This window comes from Nannobrachium achirus (assembly GCF_963921795.1).
Source record: "Nannobrachium achirus genome assembly, chromosome: 3".
NCBI lineage: Eukaryota > Metazoa > Chordata > Actinopteri > Myctophiformes > Myctophidae > Nannobrachium > Nannobrachium achirus.
Window position 1 is genome coordinate 69,094,135 of NC_137812.1, and position 12,353 is coordinate 69,106,487.

The 12,353-nt window shown below is 45.9% G+C and overlaps 1 protein-coding gene across 1 annotated transcript; it reads left to right on the plus strand.

Moving 5' to 3' along the window:
- Nucleotides 1-1,663: 1,663 nt before the first annotated feature.
- On the plus strand, nucleotides 1,664-9,945 carry npy2r (neuropeptide Y receptor Y2; the record flags this gene model as incomplete). The annotated part of the gene is made up of 5 exons (XM_080722756.1): nucleotides 1,664-1,890; nucleotides 5,330-5,459; nucleotides 6,152-6,394; nucleotides 8,169-8,399; nucleotides 9,601-9,945. The coding sequence occupies 5 exons, from the start codon at nucleotides 1,664-1,666 to the stop codon at nucleotides 9,943-9,945; spliced, it is 1,176 nt and encodes a 391-aa protein (XP_080578882.1).
- Nucleotides 9,946-12,353: the final 2,408 nt, after the last annotated feature.

A 12,353-nucleotide genomic window follows, 5' to 3' on the forward strand; every position in this document is an offset into this window, starting at 1 on the left:
AGGACCCCCATGATAACTCTCAGTCTTACGGACCTGTGTCTGTATAGGCTAAGGGTTCATTTGGAACCTCCCGGTCTCAAAGACCCCTGAGGGTCCCGCCGTGGACCCCACTTTGAGAGCCACTGACCTCGGATATTAAGACAGGAAATAAAAGTGCTCAGCCCTTTTTTCAGCTCTGGACCACTAGCATATTTCAACCAAACCAAGGACCACCCACCCCCACAACAATATATAGCCTACACAGTATACTGTATAGCAGGGTTCCCCAATTAGTTTTCCCCAAGGGCCGAATCATGTCTAGGGTACCCATCCGAGGGCCACAGCATTGCAGGGGGCGACGGTGGCGTTCCCACTACTCCAGCGACAGTTCAGATATCATTGTTGTCGGGTGAAAATCTTGTATGTCCAAAACCGTTTGTTTTGCATTTATCATTTTAAAAATGATTTAAACTAGTGAAAACTAGTGAAAATCTACAAGCACACAACGCCTCGCGATGCGAGGCGTTAGATCGGCTGTTTTCACTACTTTTGTGCGACGGCCTTGTATGATGAAGCAAGGCTTTACCTTGCGAAAGAACATACAAATTTGGAGATACGAGGTTTCCACCCGACAACGACGATATACTAGTGTTGTTGCTTCTCTTATACCACCATTATTACTGGGGTTGGTGGGGGCCAGACAGTAGCCCCCCACGGGCCGCAAATGGCCCACTGTATAGTGTATAAGATGCCATAGCACAGTAATTTCTATTTCACTTAAACATTTTTGCATCAATATTTAACATTACAACTTAAGGGTTCATATTTTAGATTGTAATAAGAGAAAAAAAAGATGATGTCATCAACACGGATCTGTCCCATTTCCCATATTCCCTCCTGATTGGCTACCATTGCCTTCTAAAGTTTGTGTATGCGACCTGGCGGTCGCTGATCTCCTGATTTAGGGAGTCTTACTGGTTTACTGCCTTCTATCGTTTTAGCCATTTTAGCGATTTTGATTCCAGTAGGTGCGGGCATGCGTTACCAGTGGCTGAATATGTCTTCTTAGACACAATAAGCCAGTGATTTCTTTATTTACTATGAAAACCTGCAGCTCATGTGCGTCAGTCAGTCAGTCATGCCTCATGTCACGCTCCATATATGGCCAAGACATAATTAATTTGTGTGACTCGCATCACGGCAACCCACTTGCAAATTCATTCTGTCTTTGTCCCTTTTATGCCCATATATGGAGATGCCTGATGTCATCAATATTAAGCCCATATCTGGGAATGCCCATATATGGACATATTGTGTCAGTCTGTTGTTTCAGCGCGACCTTGCCCTTTAGGGTGTCTTACTGGTTACTATTTACTGTAACACTACTTTGACCATATAACTCACATCTGTCCATGAAGGATTGTGGTGAATCTTGGGAAATGGGCTTATTGTGTCTAGGCTTTGACTTATTACAGGGGCCAGTTTCGAATTGCAGCCACCTGTGGTATGTGGCCAAATATATATCAATTCAATTTGGGGGTCCTGGTCCTCTTTAATGTGAAAATGTCTGAGAGCCACTGCTATAGTGTAGGTCATCACTGCTCCTTGCTTGACATGTCATCCGTCTTTATCTATTCATGTTTTTACCCCTCCAGACCGTGAGACGCATGGGGACCGTTCCCCGATGGAAACTGCGAGACAGCTGAACGTGACTGAAATGGAGGATCCAAGCGCCCTGGACTCCCCCTCCTCCTCCTCCAACTGCTGCTCAGCCGTGATCCCCTCTGGCATCCTGGAGTTGGAGGACAGCACCAAGCTGGCCGGGGTTCAGGCCATCCTCATCCTCTCCTACAGCACCATCATACTGTTCGGCGTCACCGGCAACTCCCTGGTCATCTATGTGGTGTACAGGTAAGGTTCCAACTCCCTGGTCATCTATGTGGTGTACAGGTAAGCAGGCCCGGATTTATATGACATGAGGCCCCTGGGCAAGGGGAAATAAAGAGGCCCTTGTGCGCGCGCGCACAAATTCCACCTCCGGTCCACCTGACCACACCGTGAACTCACCTGCGGACCGGCCCGTGACTGTGTATCCTCATTGGCTCATTGGAAGGGTCTAAAGCGGATAGAGAAGTGGGGTGTGTGTGCATGTGTGTAGCCTATGTGTGTGGAAAGTACCGGATACATAGAGTGGGCGGGCTTTAGACTGCACTAAGTCAGCTATGTCAGTGGTTCTCAACCTTTTCAGGCGAGTTGAGGCATCACATTTTGTATAACACGGTTCTATTGTGAAAATAGCAGATCTATATAGATCTGCAATTTCTGCCTCTAATATTCGACAATTTGGCCAATGTTTAATTTGTCATTTTAGAGGTATTAAAAAGTCCTTAAATTGTCACTAGAAATGTGCAGATACCCTCTATACACTTCAACTTTAGGTTGGTTTGTTTACTGTTGAGAGAGAAAACAATGTTGCACATTAAGTTAACAACAATCTATGTTGTTTACAGGTAAGGTTCTAATTAGCAGCCTTTTGATTGGAAATTGAGAACCTAAATTCTCATAAAGAGACTCGATGGGAGGGACACCAGACCGAGAAAGGAAGCACATTGGTGATGACATAGCTCGGGATGGCTTGCGAGGCTAGGCTTTTTATGCCTTTGACAGTAGACTGATGGGAAACAGTGAGAGAGATGGGGAGTGACACACGGCAAAGGCCATCGGGAACGCTAGGCCAGCGGGCGCCCCTACAAAGGAAGGACACAACACAGGAAGGAAGGACACAACACAGGAAGGAAGGACACAACACAGGAAGGAAGGACACAACACAGGAAGGAAGGACACAACACAGGGCATTTTATTCCTCCAAGTCCAGGGAATAATGCATCACAATAAAACGGTCGTCCACAGGAGCAGAAACAGTCACAGAGTGACCTTAACATAAGCCCAATAACATGGAACTGAAACAGTCCCAGAGTGACATTAAACCTTATTATATTAAACCATAAAACACATTGCAGTATAAAAGCATGAGAACACGGACATGTGTGGCTCTCACTCTGGACCCAGCCTCGCTGCAACAGGGAGCACAAACAGGTCTCTTATACGTATTGTGAAGTCTGAACCCAAGGCCGACACACAGAGTCCAAGGTTTACAACGCAGTGTGCATTGTTTTATTAAAACAGTCAACATAAATTCTTCCCGTGAGGGGCTTTAAATAAACATAATTAATGACATCACAAGGTCCGGGGGTTTCCATTCTTTTAGCAATTGTTTTGTTTCCACGATCATAATTTGCCCGTGCATTTTTGTCTATAACAGAAAGAAACACTGCTATCAGAGCCATGACAAAACATACAGAATAGTGCGACAGGGGAGAAACACAGTGGAGTCATTCGCTTATCGCCCAGTGAGGAGAAGTCTGCACAGGAGAGCCAGGTACACAGTGAGGCCAGAACTAATTTCCTGAAAACTCAAACATTGTGATTGCCTGATTCGCTGCAGCCGCTCCTCGGAGAGGAGGAATCATTAATCTATAGGGACACATACTGTACCTCCCGTCAATCACTATGCCCGGGCACCGACGCTCTCCATGGTGCTGATTCATGCCATCACTGTAAACTAGGGCATTCCTCTTACCCACAATGCATCTCAAGCAGTCTATTTAAGCAGCTTCCTGTTCTATGTTGTTCAGTCTAGGTTTTTAGCTGTTACTACTGGTTGTGCAGCTGTAAGGGTTAAAGAAAACCCTCCACCTCCCCGTCCCCATCCCTGTAAATGAAGTTACTCATGTTAATATGTATTGTTTATAGATTGTTGTGCATAGAACTGTGTTCTATGGATTATGATATGTGATATCTTAAATCATGCAACTGAAGGTTCAATGTTATTGTACATGTAATCTGTATATCATGCTTTGCTCTGGGGGGTTTGTGAGATGCAGCTGAAAATGCTCCGAGAGCCATTCAAAAATGAGAGGCTCTCTATTCAGGAGTGGTAATTCCAGCAAGAGCCGCTGATACAAACGACCTACGGCCTGGTCGCGACTTAGGCCACGACTTGGAGGTCGTAGGTCCCGGTTCTGGAGGTTTTGCGCGATCTCGGTCGTAATTCAGCGACCTGGGAAGTCCGCGATCGAAACTCTACGCTTGCTAAGGGAAGGGACGCGAGTTTAGAAACTCTACGCTTGCTAAGGGAAGGAGCGCCGCGATCGAAACTCTACGCTTGCTAAGGGAAGGGACGCGAGTTTAGAAACTCTACGCTTGCTAAGGGAAGGAGCGCTCGTTTTCAACAGCGTCGGCAGGTTAGCTACTCAGTGTCGGCAGGTTAGGGTTAGGGTTAGGGTTAGGGTTAGGGTTAGAGTTGGGGTTAGGGTTAAGGTTAGGGTTAGAGTTAGAGTTGGGGTTAGGGTTAAGGATAGGTTTTGGTGCACCTCGCGCGGTCCAAGTGACTACAATGGAGCGCTTCCTACCTCCGGTTCAGCCAATCACAAGCTTCAAAAGGTTGAATAGCGCTGCTGCTCTAGAATATTCTGCAAAAAGACCTTTTAAATACGACCGCGGACTTCCCAGGTCGCTGAACAACGGCCCGATCGCGCAACAACGGCCCGGGGACGACCGAGGTGGCGCAACCACGGCCGGGGGTCGCGAAACTAGACCGGCCGCGACCTAACAAGTATGTACCGCGAACTACGACCTCCAGAACCGGGACCTACGACCTCCAGGTCGTGGCCTAGGTCGCGACCAGGCCGTAGGTCGTTCGTATCAGCGGCTGTCTCTCGGTAATTTAGCCTCAAACCTTTTGAAAAACGTTTTTGGGACATAAACAATATGACATAAATACTTTTTAAATGCATGGTGTATCACCTTTAACAACATGACATGTAACTTAATCATCGTGCAAAGGTGGAGGCTGGGGTGGAGGAGGAGGCAGCAAGCAGCAAATGATTCCGAAGCTTCGGAAACCAAGCATTGGTAGAGAAAGCAAGCCCTATTTAAAGGAGCCTTCCCTACTGATTGAGAGCTTTGATTGGAGTATGGCAGTCATGTGACATAATGACCAGCAGATATGTTAATGAGGTATGAGAACAGAGCTGACTGACATCTGACTACAGCTGAGCAGCGACTTGACTCCCATGTCCTGCATAAACTAACGCTGATTCTTCATTTATTTAATTTTGTTGGTGTGTGTGTGTTCCACAGGTTCAAAACCCTGCGTACGGTCACCAACTACTTCATCATGAACCTGTGTGTGTGTGTGTGTGTGTGTGTGTGTGTGTGTGTGTGTGTGTGTGTGTGTGTGTGTGTGTGTGTGTGTGTGTGTGTGTGTGTGTGTGTGTGTGTTCCACAGGTTCAAAACCCTGCGTACGGTCACCAACTACTTCATCGTGAACCTTGCGGTCGCCGACCTGCTGGTGAACACGCTGTGCCTGCCCTTCACGCTGGTCTACACGCTGTACGGAGAGTGGAAGTTCGGCCAGGTGTGACAGACATTTCTGGAGGAATATCCATTAGACATTGCAAACCATAAATGAGACAGACAACAACTCAGATTCTTGAAGTATAATTGATATTAAAAATATCCGGATATAGTGAAGCCAGCATGTTGCCACAATGGGGCAAACATCAGACTGGCTCCCAACACAAAGTATTTATACTTTCGCAAGCAGGGAGATGCTGGGCCCCTGATTCAGCCCGGGGAAAAAGTGTTGGAGAGGCCCTCATTACGCGCTATAGAGAGAGATCTCTCTCTATCGCGCTGCTGCTACTCAAAGATTTGCCATTTCAGATCATGACAAGTGACAAGCCAGTGGGCCAATTACTGTACATGAGTTATATTTCGTCGTTGTCGGGTGGAAACCTTGTATATCCAAAACCGTTTGTTTTGTATTTATCATCTTTTAAATGCTTTAAACTAGTGAAAACAGCCGATCTACAAGCACACAACGCCTCTGTTTTCACTACTTTTTTGCGATGGCCATATGATGAAGCAGTGCTTTACTTTGCGAAAAAAATTACAAATTTGAAACTTGGAGATACAAGGTTTCTGCCCGACAGTGACGATATGCAGCTCACACAGCAAATGTAGTAGCACTTCAGAACTATAACCAGCATAATACAATTGAGTTAATTTTAATATTCACATCATATTATTACATTTCCTTGGACACAGGCGCTGTGCTTCCTGCTGCCGTGCGCGCAGGGCCTGGCCGTGCACGTGAGCACCATCACGCTCAACGTCATCGCGCTGGACCGCCACCGCAGCATCGTGTGGCACCTGGAGACCAAGATGTCCAAGGACACGTGCGCCGCCGTCATCGCCGTCACCTGGGCCGTGGCGGCGCTGCTGGCCAGCCCGCTCGCCATCTTCCGCGAGTTCGCCACCGTCGACCTGTCGCCCGACGAGTCCATCCAGGTGATAGATGATTGATTGGTCTGATCGGTCGTTGGTGATGGAAGAAGTTTACTGTACTCTGACGTTTTCACTTAAAGTTATACCATGTAACTTTTTTTATAAAACAAATCTTAAAATTGTCCTAACTGTTAAATTGCTAAAGTTTTAGAACACCCACTCCGTTATTTTCAGCTTCTAAAGCCTTCTCTTTTTATGTTTTCTATGATCCTGACCGGGCCCCGGTTTTCGCGGAAAAATTACGTCATCACACTACCGGCCAATCACAGCGAGGGTTATACACTGACGGCCAATCACAGCGCATCTTGAAGTGGGGTCGCTATGGCGGCCATATTTGTAGTCGCTCGTGTGTCTCTATACTCAAAAGGTAATCTCGCCTACCAGGCAGGGTGAAGTAGTCCGTTTCTCCGGAATGCCTGAACGCACAGGAACCAGGGACCCCTCTAAAGATAGATCTCGGTGAGGTGGAGGCAGACGCGGGGGTGTGAAGGTACGAAAAACGGCCGAAAGACGCGGACGCGACCGCGGTTTGCTATAGGGCTACTGACCACTAGTTGAGCATCTTACACAGTATAGCTTTAACTCTTCTACTGCTTCGGACGTTCCCGTTCGCCCCAATTTTGACCCTAGCTCGTTGCCAATACGAGCGCTTGTTCTTTTACCTTGTCTGATGACTGTAAGCTGATGAGGGGTCGCGCGGGTGTGTACAGTAAAAACATCTCCCGTAATGCTGCTTTCAAATCTCCACCACGCGTAAACATCAATGATGTCCAATTCACTTCCTGGCTGTTCTCTGTGGACCTGATCTAGATTATGCATTTCTCTGCTCTGAACGACAGCAAGCGGAGCGGCCCAATTCACATCCATTCTTTGCATAAGGCTGCCCTCTGCCGCCAGATTGGCCCCAATAAATAAATAATAAATCTGGCAGTAGAAGTAGTTCACCCCCAAAATGACTTTCTTTTGATTGATTACTCACTATGTGCAAATCTTTGAATATATTTGAAACGTCATTTAATTAATATTAAGTTATAAATAAATGAATGAATTGACCCAAAAGGAACAACAAAACAAAGTATTTCCTTGCTTATGGTAATGAAAGTATTCCATAAGTGTTGCGTTGGGTGGACACGGTCGCCTTGGAAAACAAGGAAGTAGAATCAATTTTCAGTTACTGCATCGTCTGTTTCTCGCTTCAAATGTTTTCAAAAACATTCTTGAGAGCATTGTTTAGCTGCCTGTAAATGACGTTGCGTGTTTGTTTACATGGCTGTGTCATGTTGGACACAGCACAAAATCAAGCAGCATTTGATTGTAAAAGACTGTGATCATAAAATCAATCTTTGATTAGACAGGGGTCTGTTATTGAGCCCACCCAGCCCATCATTATTCAGAAATAACACACTAGCTGCTGAATTCAGTGATTGACCAATCAGAATAAATCATTCAACCAAGCCGTGTGATATCCCATAAAGACCGGGAATGCATCTGGACCCCCAAAATGATATGTGTTTGGCCACGGACCCCCATCTCAAAATATTTAGTTCCAGGGACCCCCAGAAGCAACATCTGTTACAAATGTTCTTTAAAAAATACATAATATTCAAAGATTTGCACGCATGTTCACGACTTTTCAAAAATAGCAGATCTACAAGCTTGCAGCTGTGAGCTTGTATATCTGCTATTTTTCAATAGCTAAAGTATGAAATAATTAAGGCCCTTGTAACTCAATCCCACTCCCCCCCCCCCCCCCCTTGTGACGCCCCTGTGTGTGCAGGTGTGCACGGAGCAGTGGCCGGGCAGCAGCCGGGATGGCGCGGTCTACAGCATCTCCATGCTGCTGCTGCAGTACGGCCTGCCGCTGGCCGTCAACTGCGTGTGCTACGTGCGCATCTGGAGCAAGCTGCGCAACCACGTGAGCCCCGCGGCCGTGGGGCCCGGCCCGGGGGGCCGCGGCCACGACCAGCGGCACCGCCGCCGCGCCAAGACCACCAAGATGCTGGTGACGGTGCGTAATGGAGGTTTTCCATGTTACTATAATTAATTTTAAAAATATCTATTTTATGTAAAATATTGGTCCATATACGGTTTTATACAGGTTTTAGCCGAAACAACCACTCGGATATTGAAATGAAATGTCATGTTCTGTCTCTAATTCCAAGCCGTCAACTTCATTTCATCACGCAAAGCGGTACACAGTATCTCTAAAATCATGTCATGCATCAACATGCATCTGTCCCATTTCCCATATTCCCTCCTGGTTGGCTACGACTGCCTTCTAAGGTTTGTGTATGCGACGTGACGGTCACTTATCTCCCGATTAGGGAGTCTTACTGGTAATTAAGATATTCGATAGAAATGTGTAATTTTTTTATGCCACATTTAGCTACTACAATGTGTCCCTGAACTCCACATGAAAACTGCTAGCCAAGCCGCTAGCATAGTGCTGCTGGCACAGGCAGCCCCGGCAGCTTTTTTTGCGAACAGCGCAGCTGATTTCTTTCGTTGTTGAGAGCGGTACATAATGCTGAATATAATCACGGTCACATGATTGTTTCAGCCAATCAGATTGCTTCATCAGAACTACCAGTTGTATAAATGAAGCGTCAGCGTTAGTTTATGCAGGACATGGGAGTCAAGTTGCTGCTCAGCTGTAGTCAGATGTCAGTCAGCTCTATTCTCATACCTCATTAACATATCTGCTGGTCATTATGTCACATGACTGCCATACTCCAATCAAAGCGCTCAATCAGTAGGGAAGGCTCCTTTAAATAGAGCTTGCTTTCTCTACCAATGCTTGGTTTCCGAAGCTTCGGAATTATTTGCTGCTTGCTGCTTCCTCCACCCCAGCCTCCACCTATTTGCACGATCAATCTGGCTAAGTTCAAATACTTGGTGATTGTCTGATTAAGTTACATGTCAATGTGGTTAAGCTCAAGTACTGTGATCTTGACTAAGTTTCATGTCAATGTTGTTAAGCTCAATACTATGATTTGACTATGTTACATGTCATGGTTATTGCTATTATTTTGCTATTCTATCCCTATGGGGGGTATTGTTATGCGTTCCCTGGTTTTGCTTAGCATGCAGATTAACTGTATTCCATTTATGCAATGGTTAAATCTTCTTGATGTGAATTTTCCTGCCTAAAGTGGCATCTATTCTATACCACAATGATTGTTATATGAGTTTTGCCACTCCACCAACAGGTGGTAGCAGTGTTCGCCGTCAGCTGGCTGCCCCTCCACGCCTTCCAGCTGGCCGTGGACATCGACAGCAGCGTGCTGGGCATGAAGGACTTCAAGCTGATGTTCACCGCCTTCCACGTGGTGGCCATGTGCTCCACCTTCGTCAACCCCATCCTGTACGGCTGGATGAACAACAACTACCGCACCGCCTTCCTGTCCGTGTGCACGTGCACGTGCGCGTGCGAGAAGAGGAGGCGGCCCTTCTTCCTGCCGCTCGGCCGGGGGAAGGGGAGGAGCGGCACGGCGGACGACAGCCGGCCGCCGCAGAGCGTCAACAACATCGTCTTTACGGATTCTAACGTCTGAGATCTAAGCGTCGGGAACGTATGCCTTTTTGGATTCTAACGTCTAGATCAATGTGTCAGGAACGTATGCCTTTTTGGATTCTAACGTCTAGATCAATTTGTCGGGAACGTATGCCTTTAAGGATTCTAACGTCTAGATCAATGTGTCAGGAACGTATGCCTTTAAGGATTCTAACGTCTAGATCAATGTGTCAGGAACGTATGCCTTTAAGGATTCTAACGTCTAGATCAATGTGTCAGGAACGTATGCCTTTACGGATTCGAAAGATTTGTTTTTTTGGCTTTTTATGCCTTCATCGATAGGACAGTAAACTGACAGGAAATGGGGGGGAGAGATGGGGAATGACACACTGCAAAGGTCGTCCGGATCTGGAATCGAACCGCCGCCGCTGCCAGGCATCCATGCCTAAATATGGCAATGTCTAAGTGGTACGCACCCGGTGACCCGGACCAGTAGGCCAGCGGGCGCCCCGCCTTGACGGATTCTAACGTCTTGATCAAAGTGTCAGGAACATCTGCCTTTACGGATTCTAACGTCTAGATCGGTGGTTCTCAAACGTTTACATTTCAAGGACACCTCTTAATAGCCTGGGATCCGTACGGTGGATTATTCGTTTTTTCCCTCACTCGCTACACCTTCTGGAGCCTCCTATCTCTGTGCGCGAACGGGAGAAAACGGACCACGGAAACAAATGTGTGAAGTAAGCGGTGCATGGTGTCAAACAAGAGTCGACACGTGTTCATATCTCCTTGTATGGGCCGTTCTGTCTGTGACGTCAGTTATCCCCATACATGGAGTTGCGTGCTCATACGGACCAAGCCACCAGAACCCTGGGGGCGCCCTGAAACCAAATGGACATGGTGGCCGTTTTGAGGTACCACTAACCACATGAACGCGCATAGGCTTCTTTGTATTGACGTGCGTTCATACCGGAAGAGCTCGTTCATGAATTTGAGCCCCAGCGTGTCCATGAACACAAACTATGACGAAAAATGCGTCACAGTGGCCCCACTACGTCACGGTTTTACTACGCGGAAGGAGGGGTGAAAACGCCTCATGCACTGACTGGGTGAGCAATTCAATGCAAGTGGACGGGCGGGGATATCTGGTGTCCTCTCTATTCTTATTATAACTCTATGATACGGACACACAAAGTCAAACTTAGGAGCGGTTATCACGGCTAATAAAATAAAAACTTACTGCCAGGCTAACCCCTTAACTCTGAAAGTACACAATGGAACCAAATGGACTCGTTATACAGACTTGTAAGGGTCGATTTAGAACCCTCTAAGGAACCCTGAGAGAACCTTGGACCCTCACTTTGAGGACCACGGGTCTAGATCGTAGATAGACTGTGAAAGATATGGACGAACCTTTACGGATTCTAGCGTCTAAATCATGCACTGTAAAAGATATGGACGAAGGTTTGGTTTCTACAAACCCGCTTTGAAGTCACTTTCAATCGAATTCAAATCTGGGCATCTTTGGACTTCCGGTCCCGACAAGAAACCTGAAAACGACTGCTATTGGCTGCAACTGCAGTGAGGGGCGGGTCTTCACTCTGTAGAACCAGTAAAAGCTGTGTAGGAGCAAACCCTACTTTATCATTAATCTTAAAATGAATGGGGACCATCATTTACTAAACGCATATCATGATAATTTACAAGAGACTTTAAACTAGAGATTGAAAACAATGTTTTTATGAAAATGTTTACCAAAAGGTAATAAAGTAAAAGTGTGAACTCCGGCCAAAACCTATTGTAAACCTATAGTTCACTTGTATTGAGAGTAAATTCTTCTGGAGCCTGCAGGAGGTGAAATAGCGACATCTTCTGGGACGTTAATAAAAACTGCACCCTTAAGAGATTCAGGAAGTGGGCTTGAGATCCAGCGGAGCCTGGTATGGTCTGCTGGATATACGACATCAGGGAAGAGAATATAATGTTGATTAATGATCATTTTGTGAACCTTGTATAATCTTCATTCTGTTTTGTAGAGACATTAAGGCCACATAAGAACATACAGTAAATAACAGATTGGTCTATTTTTTTGTTCGGTTTCGACAGTTATCTGTAAAGGAGCTGTAGTCAACTTTTTCTTGAAAAACGGACGCTAAAATAAAAAATTGTTTCGAAAATATTTTTTAAAAAACATCCTATGTAAACAAAGTCAGCCTTTATTTTATACTTTTTGTGGTCGTTTTTGAATAGAAACACATATATGAAGCTTAATCTTTTTTTGTAAAATATTTTTGAAACATTATTTTTATTTTAGCATCTGTTTTTCAAGAAAAAGTTGACTATAGCTCCTTTAAGACGGTGTTAAAGCAGTATTTGACAGCACTTTTATGTTTGTGGTGCTATGTTGTAGAACTGAGTTGTCTATCCCAGAGGTTCTCAAAGTAGGGC